A 20,579-nucleotide genomic window follows, 5' to 3' on the forward strand; every position below is an offset into this window, starting at 1 on the left:
TTGAGCATTTTGGCTGTGCTGGGCCCATGCCTTGTCATGGTCTGAACTGGGAACCAGCCCCTAAAACTCTGGCCTTACTCTGGTCTTCCTGGCTCCCAGTAGCAGGCCCAGACTGAGTGGCAGGCAGTGAGCAGCAGAGATGCTACCATGGGTCCACTGTCTGTTTTGCCTCTGCCAGTGATCTGGGACACTGGGCTGGTCCTTGCCCTCCAGCACTAAGACCCTGTGGGGTGGCTTCTACCCTTGGGGGTAGGAAGGCCCTGCAAGTAGCAGAGCCACCCATCCCAATGCATCAGCAATAGGGTTTCTCCATCCTTCAATCTTCTCTTCACCCTCAGGGTTGCAAAATCCAGATTTTCCAGTGCTCCTGGGAAGCTGTGAGTTGGTCCTGGGAAAAGGTGTAGCTCAAAGATGGGTATCCTGTATTGGTTCACCAGTGACCTATCCATGGCCTACTATAGGATTTTGCTCTTCATCATGAATGATCTCCACCAAGCCATCTGCTGTGACTCCATCCTTGTCGTAGGATTTGGACCCTTTATTTTAATGTCGGGATGTTGTTCCCATTGCACATGATAGCAGCCAGGCAACACAATCTGGAAATCTGCAGGCAGAACACTGGCAATGCTTTGGAGGCCTCCAGGCATGTCCTTGCCAATCTAAACAAAGATGGTTGTTTTATCTGGATTTTAAAGTGTTTAATTAAAAGCTCGTTCAACAAAGTACTTACGCTTTTTTGAGTTGGAAGTACACATGAAATAGATAGCAAGTGTCTGTAGGTGTATTTCCACTGAAAGGCAAACTATTATTGTTATAGTCAGCATGTAGGTGTGCCTGCCATAACTTTCTAAAATAGTGAGTGACTAACCTTTTCCAAGAGTTAAGTTTTTCTAACCTTTCCAAGAGTTTTTATTTTTTAAGAGATCTAGACTTACAGTGCTTATTTCCCAAATGATCACAAGGCTTATGATGCCACTGCTCAGGTCTCAAACATTAGTAATATAATCATGTGCTTATAAACTACCACCAAGACACCCATAACATGGGAGTCCAGCAAGTAGGCTCCCATTGCACAGCACCGATTAATGCTCCTCAAAACAGATATGCAGAACATTTGCTATAAAACCTGAAACCACACCCATTTTGTCTGAAAAAAGAGACAAAAGAACAGCAAAAAAGAGGGATACAGTTGGAGGTCTGAGCTGTCTGGGGTCTCTGCAGTAAACACTGCCTGCTGTGGAGAACCACTCATAAATATCAGTGCTAATTTTCCAGACCAGTTCTTCAGCTGGTGTTGCAAAAAAAATGGAGTCATGCCATTAGGCACCAGATGTAGTTTTGGGGCCTAGGGTACAGTGTGGGAAGCCTCTAAATCTAGAAGAGAGAGAAAACATCCTGTCCTTTGTAAACTGCCAGGATGGACTACAATGACAAATTAACAAGCTACCATACACTCCATTCTAAAGTGAGGAATAATGGAAGTTATTCATTATTCACTTTATTTACTAATAATGATACAGTATGTATTAATAGCAAGGGGGCATAGTAATTCATCATATGATTCAGTATGAAAATACATCTCAGGCTGAGATTATGCTGCGTAATCTGATGGCAACAAAAGATAATTTCTGGGTGTCAGTATTCTTCCTTAGAGGCCTCCTTCAGACTTCATTGGCCGTGAAGTTGTTAAAGAACTGGGCATGGTTGCAATCTCTGGGCAAAAGAAGCTCAGGACAGCAATAGCAAGGCACTGTTAAAGATGGGCTGCAAGTATTTTAGCAGAACTGTCTGGAAAAGAAGATACACAGCACCTGTCCACTTTGAATTTAGGGTAAGCATTGCTATTTGGTCTGACATTTTCATTATTGCCAGATTTCAAAAAACAGAATATTAAATCAAAATGCCTATTGTATTGTAACATTGTGAGTAGGAGATCTGATAGGCGTCTCAGGCACTAAAAATGCAAATGCAAATGCAAACTAGTGTCAATCTGAATTGCCATGCTAGGCCAAGCTTATTTTATTACATACATTCTGCATTCTAAGTACTAATATGTTCATAATGTAAACATTAAGCATACAGAGTTAAAATTCAAGGCCACAATATTTTTGATTGTCCCTTTTTTGTGTCTTTGGTTGGCCGAGATCAACTCGTAGTGTATAAATGCATAAGTTATATAATAATTATATAAAAAGGAAAAAAATAACATTGACTTGTATACTTCATTCTGACAAACGCACAGCGTTCGCGACTCGATAAAGAAAAACTGGCGCCCGCCTAACAAAAATACTTAGATGATTTCTGATTTTGGCAGTCAGGGGTTGTCTCTTGCTTTAACCAATAGAAAACAAACTCCCTTAATAATGATGAGGTTCTAACTGGTAACTTTTTAAATATCAAACACAATTCCAGTTTCACTTTTTTTTTTTTTTAAAGAGATGCATATTCTGATTTCTGAATTCTTCTGCTTTTCCCTTTTTCCACTTCTTTTTATTACTATAAAATCAAGTCTGTCCCTCCTGTAATACTGGGAATGGCGTGATACTGAGCAATATGTTTCACAAGTCCAAACGAGTGTTTCTTCGTAGTCCCAACGCTACTAAGTTTTCAGTCTTTTCAGTCTCTACTGGTAAAGAAGTTTCTCTTCTCCCATTCTCACCACCTTTGTCCTCCCCTTTCTCCTTTCTGCTTCCTCTGTCAGGTGCAGGCCTCTGATACACAATCATACACTTGCCCTTCAGCACATTCTCATTTCCAATGTTTGGCTCAGGGTTCCTGTAATACTGTCAAGGAATCTTAAAGTTTGGGTTGTCTTCACAGTTTGAGTAGCTGATAACACTCTGATGAATGGAATGCATTTGATTTTAACCAAAACAATGCTGTCATATTCCAAATCAGCTTCCACACTAAACCAGCCTTTTTTGTTGATATGTTTCTATTTTTTAAATACAGGTAGGTTTATTTTCCTTTTTTTCCTTTTTCCCTTCTCTTTTGTAATGATTCATATATCATATGTTAGGTCACTATAGACTTTTCTTATATTGCTGTAGTATAGACCCAGTTTTGCACTAGCAAGGTATCAAACTTTACACATAAGCTTATCAACTTTTTAAGACCGCTAGCTTTCATAGGTTTTCCTTATCATTTCATGCTTTTACCTACAATAGTCTATTGTTGTTTAGTCCACAGAGTCGATGCCCATATACATTACATTTTAGTATCTTAATACTTCTTGAATATCTCCTTTAAATCCCTACTACAAAAAGTCTTTTTGACATCTATTTTTTCATGTGTTTTTTTTTTTTTTTTTCCCCCAGCCAAACCTTCACTTGTCTCTTTAGGCACTTTTAATTTGTGTACTCCAATAGAGTTCATTGCAATTCATCAGGGACTGTATCCCAGCGAGAAGTCTTTCTTTGCTTTTTCTGGTGTTTCTTTTTTTCCCCACTTAGTAGTAGGTGCCAAGATGAGAAGGCATATGAGCAGCTGGCAGCCTGGTATTGGGGTAGATACCTCCAGTTGGTGAATTCCAATATGGATTAGGGGCAGCGAAAAAGCTGGACGATGTTACAGGCAAAGCAGGGGGGTGGGGAGCTACAAAGTTCATCTTCTGAGGGTGTGCATGATAGGAGCTCATGTAGGGGAGGTCTGATGGGTATTTGTACATGGATGACTCTGGGGGGTGAGGCTGAAGAGCCTGAGCGATTCCATGGAAATCAAATTTGTAGGCGTAGCGCTTACCATGAACCTTAGTCATAATATTTTTATCATAGTAGTAGCGAAGCGCACGGCTGAGTTTGTCATAGTTCATGTTAGGCTTGCTTTTCCGCTCCCCCCAGCGCCGAGCCACTTCGTCAGGGTCAGTCATCTTGAATTCCCCATTGGTGCCCTCCCAGGTGATGCAGTTGGAATTGGAGCTGTCTGAGAGGAGCTCCAGCAGGAACTGCCATAGCTGTATCTGCCCACTCCCTGTGGGGGGGAAACAAAATAGAAATGTCAGGACTAGTGACTAATAATGTTAAGACATCAATTCTTCCAGGCTCTCACATAGGACCCTATTAGGAAATGTTGCAATTTCAGTTCCTATTTCTTACTCTTAACTAGTCCCCTTTCTCCCAGCCCTGTCTCACGAAATCCTAAAGAGCAGAGATAATGGTAATGTGTCATGTTTTCCCTCATCTGAGTGGCAGAATGCCATTACATGGAGATTTAATAGCTACCTAATGTCATTCAGTGTAGACAATTGATGAGGAAATAATACAGCGCTCATTTAGGAAACTAATCTCTAAAGTTCAGGACAAACAGCTTTCACTTGCGTAACATTTTGCTTGTTCTCAGAGCATTATGTTGCAACTAAATGTTCTCTGCTATGGAATAAACCTACGCAAAATGAAGAAGTTTAGAGAAAGCTGGGCTCGTGCCAAACCATATCATCCATTTGCAGCATTCGGGGAAATGCAGAACGGAAACTTATTAGCTTGCTGTTGCACTGCATACAACCATAGGGCAAAACATTTGCAAGAACAGTGAAAAGGTCCATAAAATACATTTTTGTCATTTTTCTGTGTCAATGAGTTTAAATGATTATTGAAGTTAAGACTTAAAATGTTGTTGTTTCTTTCTCGCTCCTCTGCCAATTTCATATTAAAAAAAAATTGTCTGCTGTCAACTGCAGAAGGGTGTTGCCCAGAGTTATAGGAACAAAATTTGACCATTTTAGGCAATTGAGAGTAGATTTCAGAGGGCCTTGCCACTGATATTCATGTTAAAAACTTAGCATTTCTTAAAAAAGCGGTGCTGAAATGATGCAAAATACAACTGAAGCAGCTTGCAAGGCAATCTGTTTCACAAGCACAATGTCAGCAGAATTTGCCAACCAGCTTGTATGTGCTAACTTCTAAGTATGTCTCTGACCAGGAATCGGTTGGGTTTCTTTTTTTTTTTTTGCTCCAAACCAGATATGTGGGTATAATAAACAAGCTTTTCTTTAGAAAGCTTATAGTAGCAAATTATAATATCAAGCTAGAGTAGCATCTGAAATCCATTAGCAGTTTATACTTCAGTGCAACTGAAACCCATATTCCTTTAAATGATATTTATCTGAACTGTCCTTAATGAATTTCTTCTGTTCCATTAACATGCATTAAGTAAACAAACAAACAAAAGAATCCATGGTATGAGCAAGGCATGCAAGTTTTAATACACAAAACATAACAAGAGGATTAGCCCTTGAAAATCAATAAACAGTTCAGCACTGGACAAAACACAAATTTTTGAATAAGCAATCCAACATATGTTCTAACATAAACACTTGCCTTCCAAATGTAAAATATAGTCCTATGAAAATAAATGGTTGCTGTCAATTTCCTTTTAATGAGAAAGTAATTCCACCAATTTATAAACACACAAAACATGTTAAAGCACAGGAATGATGGTGTGTAGGAATTCCATATCCAAATATATATAAAAAAAAGGCGCAATCCAGATTTAGTGCCTTCCACAGTAACAAAGTCTACTAAATGGACACTTGACAAAATTGTAAAAGCTAGGGTTTACGATCATATTAAAGGGAGGTAGGCCTCCACTTCCAGTTAAGATCAGTATCACCTGGAAACCCACTTGCCTTAGGCCGTTTGGAAAATCCTGTTCTTAATACTTATTTAATTGCTTTCCTATGTGATGCAAAACTGTTTAGAAAGTAAGCTAATCTAGAACGGTGCCTGATGTCACTTTGGATAAAATGAAAGGAAATGGATCCATGTTTTGGCAATTTCATGCCTTGAAAATCCATACAATCCTTGTAAGAAGAAACATTGTTACTGGGGGTTGAGGAGACCTGAAATGTGGAACAAGGAACACTGCCCTGTGGCTGTAAGCCAAGGGAAATAGGAAGTGGCATGTACAATGTCAATCCACTGTGGCAGATTATGATGTTGGTTACGGTGGTGTATGGCCACAGCGTGCTCTTCAGACTCAGACCAGTAACAGTGAAATCTGCACAGTTCACAATCAGTGTTATTAACTCACCGAGAAGGTTCCTTGTCTTGAGCTAAAATATGCTACAAGCCCCTGTCCACAATGCACCCCACTGCTCCCTTCTTAAAGCAGGAGAACGTTTGAAATGTTTAACCCAGTTATTCTTTGCAAATAGATCCTGCCTTCCTGTTTTTTCCCTATATATTTTTGCTGGTTTGGATTATTTATCCCAAAATTTTGTATTTGACAAGGTCAGTATGGCATTGTATTGTGGATTAACAGAATCTGGGACACATGACACAGATAAATCTGACTCATGCCCTTCTGGAGGGGTACCCAATGGCCATATGGGGTATCTTACAGCATTTAACAAAACCCTGACATTCAACGAACTGAGTGAACTCGTATTGATACAAGGAGTTCAGATACCTCTAATGAGGTATTTGACTGGCTGAATGTAACCATCTACTCCAGGATGATTTGATCTCTGTGGAGAGCTATATTAACTACATCTCCAATGAATATAATGGGAAATATGACACCTAGCTCACATATAGGCACCTACACTAAAATATATGTTTATATGTCTTAATCTGTGGCCTCTGTCCCACCCTTGTGTAATTTGGAAACCTAATCCTGCAACACATTGGGTATCATCAGCTCCCACAGAGTCATACTGAAGAGTGGTAAAATTGGTCACATCACCTTCCAGGTCTGGCCTTAAAGCTGAAGTAGGGACACTAGCAGTGAAGAGAAATCCTTCTAAATCAGCAAAATCCCTTCTCACCTGGATTTGCAAGTCGGCTGCTGGTTGGTCCAAGAATCTGATATGGATCTATAAAATTGTGAAAGAAAGATTTAAAATCATGTAACAATAATGTCAAATATTTTAGGACCTATGGTTTAACTTTGTAAAGTGTAGTGTATACTGCCTGATGGGACTGCACGTCCAACACTGGGGAAAGTGACTCCTTTCTCTGTATTGCAATATTTGCATGTTTTTCCTTTAAACTGGTTGTGCAAGTGAACAATTGCAAGGATACACATTTGCCTTTTGTACCATATTAATGTGCACAAACATATATTCAGACACATTGCAATTTTGGAAGTATCCTGATTCCTGCTTAAATAATGTACACATACACACAGGGCATCCTTTGGTGCTATCAGCTCTTGCAGCAAGCCAGGTCCCACAGGCACAGACAGGTAATGGGGTGAGAGTCCACTTCTCAAAGGACACCAGCCTCTCTTCTTGTGAGGCCACATTTGTTTCCCCCACACCACTGCTAACTCTTTCTGGGCCAAAAGAGCCTCCAGAGTAGGGCTGAGAGTACTTGGCTGAACCTCTGCAATGTAGCTGGGTCAATTCTTCTTTGTCGCTAGTATCCACTTAGGGATCCCCTGTATTAACCTTGCATCTAGGGTTTTTAGAAGAGCCTGTGTCAGCCATGCAACGCCCGTAGCATCTCAATGTTTTCCTCAAGGGATTCCTTCCAAAAATGAAAACTTGTTTAGGCCTGAATTGAAGTACAACAGCGAAAAGGGAAGGCTGTGACAGACGTACAAAAGCCAAAGCGATGGGCTGCTAGCAAAGCCCGGAGCCCCTCGCTGAATGACCCTGTCACTAGGTTGCCTCATCTCTGGACAGCTGCTCTCCAACGGCTGCCAATTTTACAGCCAAGAAGATAATCAGGTTACATTCCTTATACATTTAAATAATCTGTGCAGCTCACACAGAGCCATTAAATGGTCCTAAGGACTTACATAAATCATCAGTATATTTCTTCAAAGATTCTCATGGTTAGAAGGCCAGAATAGATCAAATGCTATTTGGGCAAAAAGCAGCACAATACTTCCCAGGCAGCATGCATATGAGTTAATGAGACGTAATCATGTGCACAGTCTTATTTAGCTATAACGAAAACCAGAATAATTTTTTGAAGTCCATGTGATAAAAAAAAGGCTTAGAGTCTTCTGAGCTAAGGATATCCTCCAAATCTCTTTTATTTCCTACTTCTACCCTTTTGTTACTAACAAAAGCCATAACTAACTCAGAATCTCTGCAGTGGTTTCTAGCTACCTGTCCAAAACACAGTCAAATTCACAATAAGGGATTCAGTCCAACATCTTGGATCAGCTGCACAAAATGTACCCATTTCACAAAACCACTAGGCTACAAACTGAAACTTCTACTTTCTCCTCAGTTTCCCGACAGACTGAGAATCCTTCTAGTTTTCCTGTTTCAGGAGCCCAATTCAAATAGGTTTCTGTGTGCTGTAATACATTTTCATTTCTTTGCTTGTGCATATTTTCCAACTGCTAGCATTTCAACTGCTGTGGAGTATATGGTCTTTTGACATCCTTACCTTCCACCTTGGTACCTAAACTCTACCTAGGTACTTTATTTAACAGCTGCAAGGACGTCACTGCCATTAAACATTATTAAAAGCAATTTTCAATGGCCATGGGAGCCTTCATGTCAGATCCAGCTGTAAAGCCAACTCAGACTTAGTGGTCACCAGCTGGAGATCTCATTAGTGGTCTGAATGAGATGTTGCAATTTGCTTCTGATTAGTAGGTGAGAGCTGTCCTTCTCAGCATGTTCAACAAACCCCATCACACCCAGGCATATTTCAAACAAAACTATACCCACCTAACTGAGGACGCTGGTCTTCTGTTTTGGGAACTGTTGAGGATGATGGCTGAGTAGCTGAAAATGCAAACACCCAGGTAGTTATTTTTCAAGTTTGAAAGTTGGTCACCAAACCTGTGATAGATCACAGGCCTGAAACTCTTGCTTCTAACCACTTGATGATGGTCACAATAGGATTTAGTTTTATAAGACTATATGGACATAGATTTGATGAAGCCTAAGTTCAAGGATGTGGCTGTCCCAGTATTGCCTATACACAGATAACAGGCTTTCCAGCCAAGGCACAGGTAAAAATCCTTCAGAGCTGAATGCTGAGGTAGCTCTTACCAGTTCGCTTCAGAGTCTATCCAGGTTGCATCAGATGTGCATTAGGCCCGCAGGCTAGACATATGCAGGTGCTTTTACCTTTTGATTGAGGACTGGGGTGGGTGTGACTCGTCCACGCTGATCTCCTGGCTTGCTCATACGGCAAATCTGTGAAGGAAAAATACACTGATTCATGCAGATGTGGCATAAAGTGTTTACGTCCACAAGGGCACATTTCTAGGGGACTCTCTGGATTGGAAAAATTACTGAAATAGGAAGGATACTCCTTGTTAAAACCTTTATTGTCTTTATTGTCTCCAAAAGTGACAGTACCACCTTGCCCTCTGCATTCCTCTTTAGAGCTGTTTATTCTAATTAGATACCTGAACTGCACTGAAATAGCTGGTACAAACACTCATAAAGTCCATAATTTCCAAAGGCTCAGAGTATTCCCTTTGGTCCCCTTCTTCATCCCAGGACACCAAGGAATGACACACACTGCACATCATGGACAACTTATCCTAGTCTTGCAAGAAAAGTACCCCAAGAGGTCAGAGCTCAGATTAAGCATAAACTATGTACCATTCCCTCCCAATTACAGCATGTAAGAGTATTTTCTTTTAAGGAGATAAGACGTAAGTTAATGTGCCATTCTTTGCTAGTCTGTTGCTGTCATCCTTTGAGATTAATCAAATTTTATTGGCTGCGTTTGAGAGTTCCCTTTTCTGCCACCTGGTCATAGGTAGAGATATGTGAGACAACAAAGTCTTGGGTTTGTCTTTTGGAGCTTCCTCTATACCACTACTGTATGTTTATGTATGGACTCGCTCTCATTGCCATCACAGTTAATTATGCCCTCCCCATGGTATTATTCCTGGTGCTTGCAAGCGCTCCCTTCCTCAGATGCACCCTCCGATCTCACTCTTATTATTCAGAATCCAACTTTTTGGAATAACTGATTGCTGTGCTTTGCCAATCTTATTTGTTTCCCTTCTACTAGTAATTTCAAATTATTAATAATTCCTTTTCCTTCACTTTCCCTTTCACATCGCACTATCCTTACAGATCTTTAGAAACATAAGATGTGAAAACAGTGAACGTATTTAAATATTAAGCATATATATGTATATACATCATATTTGCTCCAAAATGTAGATAGATTTTTTCCTGCTTCCCCCATTTAAATATTTCTTTCTGCTTCTTAGGACAAGCTTCTCAACTTTACGTATCTAAATTTTCATTTGCCTTTTCTTTCACTTACTCATACTTCTATTTCATTTATATGCTTTAGCATACAAAAAAAGTACTAAAACATAAAAGCTTTCTTCATAAAGTACATTAGTAAATTCAAATGTCTGGTTTACCCTTTGAATTTTTTTGCAGTTGTCAGCACTTTTCTATGGCTGGCTTTAACACATTAGCTAAAATTGCTGCCAAAATCAGAGACTTATGTAGCCTGCCTAGGATATCAGGAAGGTAGCAGTACCCACCTGGCAGAACCAAGTTAGTATGGATGATTTGATTTGTAACTGCTGGTGCTTTATTTTAGAAATGACGTTTGGAAGTGAAACAAGTTAGTAAGTAAAGAAACAGTGACAGACTGGCTCTGTGCAGAACAGATGTATCTCTGCCCATTTCCAAGCCCTATGAGCAGAAGTATCTAATGGAAATAAAGTGTAATCATGTGAAATTCACAACAAAATTGCCTTTAATTTATTTAGTCTTATTGGCTTAAGAAGACTGGCACTGCCAGTGCTGTCATCTCCCAGGGATCTTATACATCAAAAACTTTGCTTTTGCTGAGATATGCAATTTATGTTTGTATTGCATTTGAATAACTAGTGATCTTTTACCCCTGATTTCTTGAGAACTATTCCACAGCCTTGTCCTTCAGAAACTTGGAGGAAAGTACAAGTTCTTATCTCCAAGCAGAATGCTGGTGTGCAGGTGAGTCACTGTAACATACAAATGTCCTGACCAGATTGAGAACAACATTGCTATTAACTCTTGTAGTTAAGAGATTCCTCATGGCCTGAGGACTTTATCATCTGGCAAAAAAATTCAGAAGGACTCTGGTCATGCTTCCAGGGGGTTCCGAGTTCTGTCCATACAGAGGGGGACATGGCTTAGCTGTGGGCTGCTTGCATGTATCTTCTCCAGACCTGCCTTACCTGGCCAGTTTTCTACCTCCATGCCAGCCTTGCCAGGGAGATACTGGCGACATAAGGAACCTAGTTTTCCCCCTCAGTTCTTCTATTGTCTACCCAGAAAGACTACAGAAAAAGAGGGGAGAAAGAATACATAGAATGTATGTGTTTGTGATTAGGCTGTGCAACTCTACCCACAATCTCTCTCCTCTCCTCTCCTCCCCTCTCCTCCCCTCCCCTCCCCTCCCCTCCCCTCTCCTCTCCTCTCCTCTCCTCTCCTCTCCTCTCCTCTCCTCTCCTCTCCTCTCCTCTCCTCTCCTCTCCTCTCCTCTCCTCTCCCCTCCCCTCCCCTCCCCTCCCCTCCCCTCTCCTCTCCTCTCCTCTCCTTCTATTTGTGAGTCTCCAAAATATTAGACACTTGTACACTGAGAGGGCTGTGTGATGCTGTGTGCTTGTACTCAGTGGCACTTGAAGCCTTGAAATATATTTGATACAAATTTATTACTGTGAGAAAACTGTTTTGACATTTAACACATTGTAAGATGGTTTTCTGACTATGCCCTCTTCATTAGAAGAAAAATCCAGTTACCAGATTTTCTTGAAATAGTGCAAATTTCCAACTTCATTCTTAGTTCAGTATTGTGCCTTGATAAACATGTTGCTGTCCTAGATAAGCAGATCTGTTCTTATTCAAGTAATATTAGTACAGCATGTCCTTATCGTAGTCAGATCTTTGATGGGAATGCTCCTGTTTGATGAGACATGTAGACAAACCTATATTAGGTCTTCCTGAGCTCCTGATAGCTTCATTGTGCTACTTTCGGCTAGCTGAAACCTCATGTTCTGTTGTAAAGGTGACCAAAGAAATATGCCTTTGTCATCGCTGTTTATTACAAGCTTGCTCATTTCCTATTCTCTATTGTAGTGCCTTAACAATGGCAATGCTTAATTACTGTCTCCAGAATTGCACCCCAGGATTTGGCTAACTCCCATTTAACATTATCAACCCACCCCTCACCCATTTTTGACCTTTTTCATGTCATCAACTGATTCTCCCCAGGGTCAGCTATTGCTCTGATATGAAGGGTGCTCTGTTATGGTACAGCTTCTTTGAAGTCTAGTTGAAGTGTGACATTTAACTAAAAGAAAAGTCATGGAACAAGCCAACAAAATAGTTTCTTGCGCAAAACCTGAATTTCTGTAAAAAAGTATTTTTCTTTGTGAGTGAAAATTCTGACGTTAAAGATGTTTGTCAACTTTGAATTATAAAAGATAAAATAATACTTTCAAAATCACAAGACAGTTGTAGGAAATGTTTAGTTAGGATACACTGGTTTACACAGAAGAATAGACACCCTACATCCAAACTACAACTCCAACAAGTAATTGTGTAAATGCAGGAAGATGTTGATAAAGTATTTTGTTTCATAAGCATCACTGTAAAGGTGATTTAGATAAAAACGCTGAAATGAAGGAGTTTGACATGTCTGATATGTGGTTTAGAACCTCTCACTTCAGAGAAAGCTAGTATTTTATTTTTCTGTCAGAAGTCAGGATGAAACAAATGTTGAAATCATAGAATGTCTCATGGGATAAAAAAAATCCATCTTTTGTTCATGTATAGTGGAAACATACCCATAAAACAGTACTCTTTCACAGCAGACTCATTTAAGTCTGCCTGAAATCCTCTCAATTGGCACGGTTATTTTCTGCAGGACACCCAGGTCCCTCTGGTCTTACATTACACGTTCATTTCTATTGGAAACTAGTTCGAGTTTTGGGCATCCAGTTATACATTGCATAGTCGGTCATTGTTTCTATAGCTATGCTTTCTCTTCTCATCCATATTCATGTCCACATTCCTCCATTGCCATTTAAAAGTCCTGGTTGCTACTATAACCTGTGACCATGTGGGCCACAGTCTGCTTTAATGTTTCATGAAAATGTCTAACTTTTTTTTGGAATATCATTTCTTCTTATACTGAGACTAAGTAGGTGCTCTGCAGCACTTCATTTTGATAATTATACCATTTTTCCTCATCCCCAGACCCTGAGTTGAACAATTTCAAACTTTTGCATCTTTCAACGTGTTCAAAAGATGTTCCATATTCCTATGGCTTGCTCTAAGTACTTTCTTATTCTGCAAATAGCCTTTTTGATAAGGGTTGATTCACACAGCTTTCTGTACAAGGCCACACTGCTTACTTATTTAATGGCACGGTCAGATTTCCCATATGATCCTCCACTGTATTTCTTCAATTGTTTACTTTTTTTCACCTTGGCCAACAACTAGAGCTGTGGCTTTCGTTGTGTCATTAAGATGTCCATGTTAACTTATTCTTCCACAAGTAAAAAGGGGTAATTTGAAATCCATAAGACATGCAAATAACTTGTATCTTACACAGCATTTGTTAACTTGTATTTTCAGCTGTTAACTTACTGCCAGCCCATTTCTCTCAAATAAGGCTTCTGGGCACCTGAACAGGGATCCTTTAGAGGAATCTCTGGTTTTAAGTAATAGCAAAATCATGTGCCATCTCTGAGTCTTATACAAAATTTTATTGTGTCCTTTTTCCAATTATTATTAACTACAGATCATGGCAGAGAATACTAACGTGCCTATGACATAACACGTCCATTATTTAGCCTTGATAACAGGTTAATTAGCCAGTTATTGATCTGTTTCTTATGATATGCTAATTTAACTTTTATTCTTAATAGTTGTGGGGCACTTTGGTAAAGGCCTTATGAAAGCCGAATGCCAAATATATGCATCGGATAAGTGGTTTCCTTGTATTCACTATTATAGATTAATAAATCTAGAAGAAGAGTTTGTTTTCCTAGAAACTGAGCAAGGTGGATTTGAACACATAATGGCACGGTAGCTGTTTCTCTATCTGTTTTTTTTAATTACCAATTAACAAATCTACAGACATGCATGTACACTTGTATACAAGTGTATATAAATTAGTAACTTGTATGTACTGTCCTGGATTATACACTAGAGCATTGATATAAGATGAAATATTTCCTACCCAAAGCCTCCTCTGTTTTTAATGAGAAAGTGTATCTTTTCACAAGAGCTCAGTTAATTCCTATGTATGCTCTTTCAGAACACTTGGATGTACGCCTCTGGCTCAGTAACGGACTTCCTTCAAAGTTAGTATTTTGCTGCAACTCACTGTCTCACAGTACTTTGCACTTACTACTGGAAAAGCAAATGTCCAGATTAGGCATTTTTCCAGCATCTTTAGTGATGAAGACTGATAGAAAGATTATATTTAGCTTTGTAACAATGTCCTCATCTTTATTTATTCTCTTTAGCCTTTCACAAACCAGCACACCCAAGATACTTCCATAGGCTTCAAACTTTTCAGCAATAAGAACTTCCTTATGTTTTGATTTTACTTAGTCTCTTAAACTCACCATCAGATATTGTGGTGTTTGTTAGCCCCAAACATAAATAAAAGGTAGACAGCAGGAGAAATGTACTTTTTTGCAACATACTTCAAATAACATTATAAAAAAGGGTATTCTTGCTTCATTTTACAGAGACTTGAAGGACACTGAAAAGTGACTGCTCTGGGACAATGAAAATGAACAAGTCAGTAAAGCTCAGGTCTTCTGATTCTCTTGTGCTTTAATCAGTAGATAGCACTGCTTCAAAGAGAGATATGTGGGAGAAAGACTTATTAAACATTCTATTTAACCATCTCACTTTACACAGTGATATATACACACATATATGTAAAGTACGTGTATAAAATATGTGTGTGTATTCAAAATATACCCTAGTATTTATGAAAAGACAGTTGAAGGAGAAAAAGAATGACATACTTCAAGAGATGAAATGAACAAGATCACAGTATACAAAAAGTGGTCATTGCTCATACCTGGCCTGGTTGTAATTCTTTGTGTTGCTTCTGGATAAACTGATGTATTTGGAAAAATAAAAGTGGCACCTCCTAAAGAGAAAGAAGACAACATAACACCTAAAGATTCATTTTCACAGTCCCTAAATCCAATGAAATTTTCCCTCTTTTAGTGTGTCTGAACAAAGACTATGAATAACTAATTTCTATCTTAGGACAGTTCTATATAAAAGTTAATTCTGACAGCCTTTGCACCTGTGTAACTCCATTAAAATTACTGGATAGAAGTCTGTGCAAAATCTGTATTAAGGGAGGAGACAGTCAAGTTTAGGGAATCCCTTCTACCTTCAACACAATCACCTCCACCCAGGCAGGTAGTTCCATATCTTCTGAAATAAAACTTCTTTGCCTTCTCTTCATTAGCGCATGCACTTCCCAAACAGGTTCATCTTTTCCAAAGTAGGTCTGGGCCAAAGCCTGTTGGCGTCTGTGGGAATCTTCTCACAGACTTTGGTTGGCTTTGAGTCAGACCCTCAGAAATCTCATTCTCTTCACAGAGTGAAAAAATTAAAAATAATGAGCTTGATATAGAAAATGGTATCTCACTTATCTCAGGCATTGAAATTGTTCTAACTACATCAAGATACTACTCATGGCCACCTCTAGGAACAGGAAAGGGTCATAAGGATTTGTGCAATTACTGTTGACTTCAAGAAGAACCTGTTTCTAATTCTTTTGAGGTCCTTTCAAAATCCCACTCCAAAGTTCTTATGCCAACAGAATAACTGATTTTCCTTATGCTGATGAACAGCATGATATTATTCACACTCCCAATGACAGAAAAGCAATCTCTTTTGTGTGAAATGAATTTCAAAATATCATTGTCAGTGCACAAATACAGAAAAAGATAACACATAGAACTGCTGAACAGCACTTGGTTAATTGTATGTGAAAACTGCTTGGCAAATTAGAATCTGGAAAGCCAGAGATGGAAAAGACCGTCAAGTCCATCTATTTTTAGACAGGGCTTAAGACTTATTCCAAACCCTGTCAAAGTCAATGGAAAAATTATTGTTTCTTTTGGTAGGGTTTGCAGCAGGCCTACAGCCCACAGTAGGACTTCATGTCAAGTGGCAGATGTTTAATCTTGGGGAGAGATCTTCTAATCTAGTTAATTTTTCTAGGAAACTCACTGCTATTTACCACAGTGAAACACTAAATGAAATATGAAAAAGGCATTGCAATGCAATGTTTTATTTTTTATTCTTTTCTTTTGCATTATCCTTTGTATTATCTTTTTCATTTATCATAAAGAATTGTTATTTCTGGTCACTGTAGGCAACTAATACCCTCAGGCATGATCATGCAATATTCTAAACATCTTTAATCAGTATGTATACCATACTGTATGCAGAAACCCATGCCATCCTCTGTTGCATAACTGAGCAAGATAAAATGTATTCTGAATTATTTTCATAAATACTTTAAGTCATATACTGAAATACAGATGTTTTTGAGGCATGTATTATATTATTCTGCTACCTACACTAAATACTCTTCTAGGCCAAATTAACAGAAGGGTGAATATTAACAAAAAACATTTTACATTCAGATCAGACTTAGTGGAGATTACAACATCAAACTTAGTGAAGTTTCCAGCACAAGTCCCATATAGCTGACAAATGAGATGAGCTAACTGCCTAAATAGCAATTTTATTGAATTATATGATATATACTGCACAAAAGGGGAGACAGTTCCCATTCACCAGAGCCCACAGCACCTGGGCAAGTGCTGAAGCACTTCTGAGCTCCACCAGCCTTCTAGGGATCCACAGAGTAGATCTGACAGTACAATGAGACAGAATGAGAAAAAAGTCCTTAAAGACAAAGGCCTCAAGCCTACAGTTTATCATGTGTCAGGGACCCCATTCTCTTGTGGAACAAAAGAAATTACCAGTAAGGACACCATATTTGAATCATCTGTCCCTGCATGATCTCACCTTTTTTTCTGTGTGTCTGTGCATAAAACTCACACACAGAGCAAGGAGACGATACGCTTGTCTCCCTCCTGATTTACCATTTCCATTTTTAGCAAGCAACCCATAAAAAGGAATCCTGTGCTTTTAGAAGATGACCTATAGCAATGGGAGCAGTGCCAGCATTACCTGTGTTTCTAGCATGCATTAACCGTGGAGAGTTTTGTAAGGCCTTATCAACATCATCTGAAGTCAAATGTGGAAGAGGAGCTACAAAACAAAACAAAAAGCAACACCAAAATGAAAAAAAAAAAGTGAATTATCTTTTTAAACCATATTTTCCCCTGACAGGATTGTCTGAATGTGAGTTTACTGACAGTCAGTTTCAGTCTGCAGCTTGGAGGGAGGTGTATGTGCTACAGCTTAAACTAGGGCATTCATTTATTTGACATTATGAATGCATCATATTTCTGACGGATTATTGACAGTGTGCGTGTGGAGAAGACTGCACCGCACTGGTGTTGCAATGCTTGGTTTTTCTTTAAAAACCATGTTCACTTTAACTTCTTTAAACTGAGGCAAACCTGCAAAATTTCCTCAAGCTTAGATGAAAGCCCTCAAGCCAGGAATTCACTAGTCCCTTCTTTCCCTTTGAAATGTTAGCCATGCACTACAAGTAATTTGCTTTTGGACTTCAGGGACTGTTCGTTTTTCCCATGAATTTACAGAACTTTTATTCAATTCAGTGAAATCTACCTGACCCTATTCAGAGTAGAGCAAACTGCTGTCAGTCCTTAGAATCATGCCTGGAATTCACTTTATGAATCAATGTTTGCACTCTCATTTAGCGTTCTCATTGTTAAAATGAAAAGAAATGAGTATGTGACCAGAAAAAACATTAGCACTGAATTCCAAATAATTTTCTTCCTAGAGTATGCTGATGAATATGCTGGGTTTCAGCTCAATTTTTCTCCGAGATGGACACATAGAAACATTCCCTAACTCTTTTCTTCAATGAACATGAGTGAAAGCCTGCTGAAATTAATGGGAATCTTTCCATCAAACTCAAAAGGCTTTGGACCAGGCTCCCTGCTATGTTCTTAATAACAGCAACATTTGCAACAGACATCTGAAAACCCAGCTGAGTGTATCCACACCATTAAATCTAAGACTAATATGAACCACAGATTGATTGTAGCCACTACCATAGTAACAGAAAACCAGCTTACTCTCTCTGAGGTAGTGTAGGTGTGACAGGAGGATATCTGCATTATAGCTTGGGGTGAGTCTCTGGAAGTCATCTTTGGTCATTTTACACAGCTCCTTCCCATCGATGTTCTGGAACAATAAGATGTCTACATCCGGGAGACCGTACTCCTTCACCGCCCATTCCAGCCACTGGCGTACATGGTCTGTGCTCCATAACGTAGGATCTGGTGGTATCACAAAGCATAAAATTAGACAGAGAGGGAAGAGTGCTGGACCAGTACAAAATAAATGTAGACCACAGTCAAACTGGAGAGACCTTAATCCCCTGTTTACTGACTGCTGGAGACACATGAGGAATTACTTTGGCCTGTTGAGTGCAAAAGAGAGTAACTGTGAAAAACTATTTGGGAAGAGCTGAGAGCTCTGATTATCAACAACAAACCCGCTGCTGTCGAGGTCTTTCTCCCATTTAGTTCTTTTGCCTTGTTATTTTTATGCACTGTTATCCACAGATTAACATAGGCTTTTGTCCCCATGCAGAAGAGTACTTAAGAAAGCCCACTAACAGCACTGCTACTTGTATATGAACAAATTTTGAAGCTCTCTGTTGAATTTGTATCTTTCTGTAAGTGAAATTTCCACTCAAGTGGAAGTAAGCACTCACAGATTCAGCTAATCATTTCATAAACTAGAGTGGGTCATACTAAAATATTCTGCACTTCCTTTCCTAGACTGCTTTGTTGTCCTGGTACACATTGCTATACCTGCATGGGTTTTTACTTACTACCTGAAGTATTGGCAAAACCATTGGGGGAAAAAAACAAGAACTAGTCCAGTTTTTTAGCAAAACATAAGGCCAAACAACTTGTGCTTTTGAATGAATCCTTGATGTTAACTTTTTTTTTTCCCCTCTAAACTCCTTCTTATTTCTTTTTCATTCTGCTTTTCCCTGTTCTTGAGTTATAGTAAGCACCTATCAACATGAAGGTCCCTAAGGACTTGCAGTGCTCATCCCCACAATGGAAAACAGCTCCTGCCATGAAGAATTTATACTTTTTGCAGACAGAAGGTTAAAGACAAGGGGAGCCAAACTCCTCCAGAGTTTGTGCCTTCCAATCTAAATGGCTCCGTGATCCTGTGATATCCTGAAGACTGAGAATGGAGTGCACAGAGGAAAAATGGCTGTAGCCCATCACATGAAAGTCTATAGAAGGGCTGGGACTTGAATGACAGCCTAAATAGCTTTTCTATGGCTTAACTTCAGTGTCATTCCTTTCCTTTTGATGGCTGTTCAGGCTGCTCTGAAAGAGGTGAGGACCTCTTTCCATACTAGCAACTATTCAGAGTCTGCCACGCCGTTGCTCAGTCCCAAACCATCACCCATTAGTGCCTCCCCCTTTCTGATGCTTGTCTTGGCATTTTAAGCCCTTGCAAGTGAGAATATTTAATATTCTGGAGATTCAGAGGGCTTTTCTGTTCTCTGAAGTGCACCAAAACCCACAAAAGAACCCCTCCATGTGGTATCAAATATGTAGCAAACTAGAGGGATTCAAGTCTCGTGGTACACCTAGGGTCTGAATGAGATTGCCCACACCTACAGCAGAGAATTCCAACTACATTCAGTTTGGTTTGAAGTAAACAACCAAACACCAGGAAGTTTACCAAAACATTTTGATTATGTCTATAATTTTTAAATGCTTCTTATTTATGATAACTAGAAAGTTACCATAGTTGGAAATGTAAATTTTGTGCTTTTTTAATTCTTAAACATTGCCACATGAGCTGCACACTGCCTATGTCGTAGTCAAACAAAACCAACTGATTTTTACCCATACCTTTCTTCTAGGGACCTCAAAATAGCAAGGCTGTGACTGTGACCATCACATTCCTTGAATGTCACTCAAATCCACCTCAAAACACACCTCCAGGAATACACTGAGGAAAAAGTGATCTGATACACTGAAAAAAAAGAACTTGCTGAGCTAAAAAATGTGCCAGTGCCAAACACTAAGAAGACAAATGTTTCAGAAGAACATTCAAATGTCATGAATTTTAGTGTGGTCAGCTTCTAGTTGGCAGGACACTTAATCAGAAACACTTCATCCTCCTCAGAATAGAGCTGTCAATACCATTGCAGAGGATACTGCAACATATTTGTCCACACATATCTTGACAAATAACTGAAATAATCACAGCTTGCAAAATTGGCCACAGTTAGTACTCTTGCATATCTTAGCAACTGAAAAACTGTAAGAATATTAAGCAACATAGCAGTAGAAGGAATATGTCAAACAGGCACATCTCTTTGAGAGGAACTAGCAGCAAAACTTCTTCTTCTGTTTGCAGGTTTCAGGTGTTGTGTCCAGGCTGTGTATATTCAGTAGTTTATGAACAGCCACATATGTCATAATGGTCTAACGCTTTGACTTCAGAAATAGGC

The 20,579-nt window shown here is 39.3% G+C and overlaps 1 protein-coding gene across 10 annotated transcripts in view; it reads right to left on the reverse strand.

Annotated features, from left to right (window-relative positions):
- Positions 1-1,985: 1,985 nt before the first annotated feature.
- ERG (ETS transcription factor ERG) overlaps positions 1,986-20,579 on the reverse strand; it is a 168,495-nt gene continuing 149,901 nt past the window's right edge. For 9 of the 10 annotated variants that reach the window (XM_080376638.1, XM_080376637.1, XM_080376636.1 and 6 more), the window contains 7 exons: positions 18,160-18,363; positions 17,120-17,200; positions 14,976-15,047; positions 9,035-9,103; positions 8,630-8,686; positions 6,764-6,811; positions 1,986-3,969 (listed from right to left, as the gene is read on the reverse strand). In XM_080376638.1, coding sequence (XP_080232764.1) covers positions 3,449-3,969; positions 6,764-6,811; positions 8,630-8,686; positions 9,035-9,103; positions 14,976-15,047; positions 17,120-17,200; positions 18,160-18,363 — 1,052 coding nt within the window. In that variant the 3' untranslated portion in view covers positions 1,986-3,448. The remainder of the gene's footprint in view (positions 3,970-6,763; positions 6,812-8,629; positions 8,687-9,034; positions 9,104-14,975; positions 15,048-17,119; positions 17,201-18,159; positions 18,364-20,579) is intronic. The other variant, XM_080376642.1, reaches the window with a different exon arrangement.

This window comes from Falco punctatus (genome assembly GCF_963210335.1).
Source record: "Falco punctatus genome assembly, chromosome: 2".
Classification (NCBI taxonomy): domain Eukaryota; kingdom Metazoa; phylum Chordata; class Aves; order Falconiformes; family Falconidae; genus Falco; species Falco punctatus.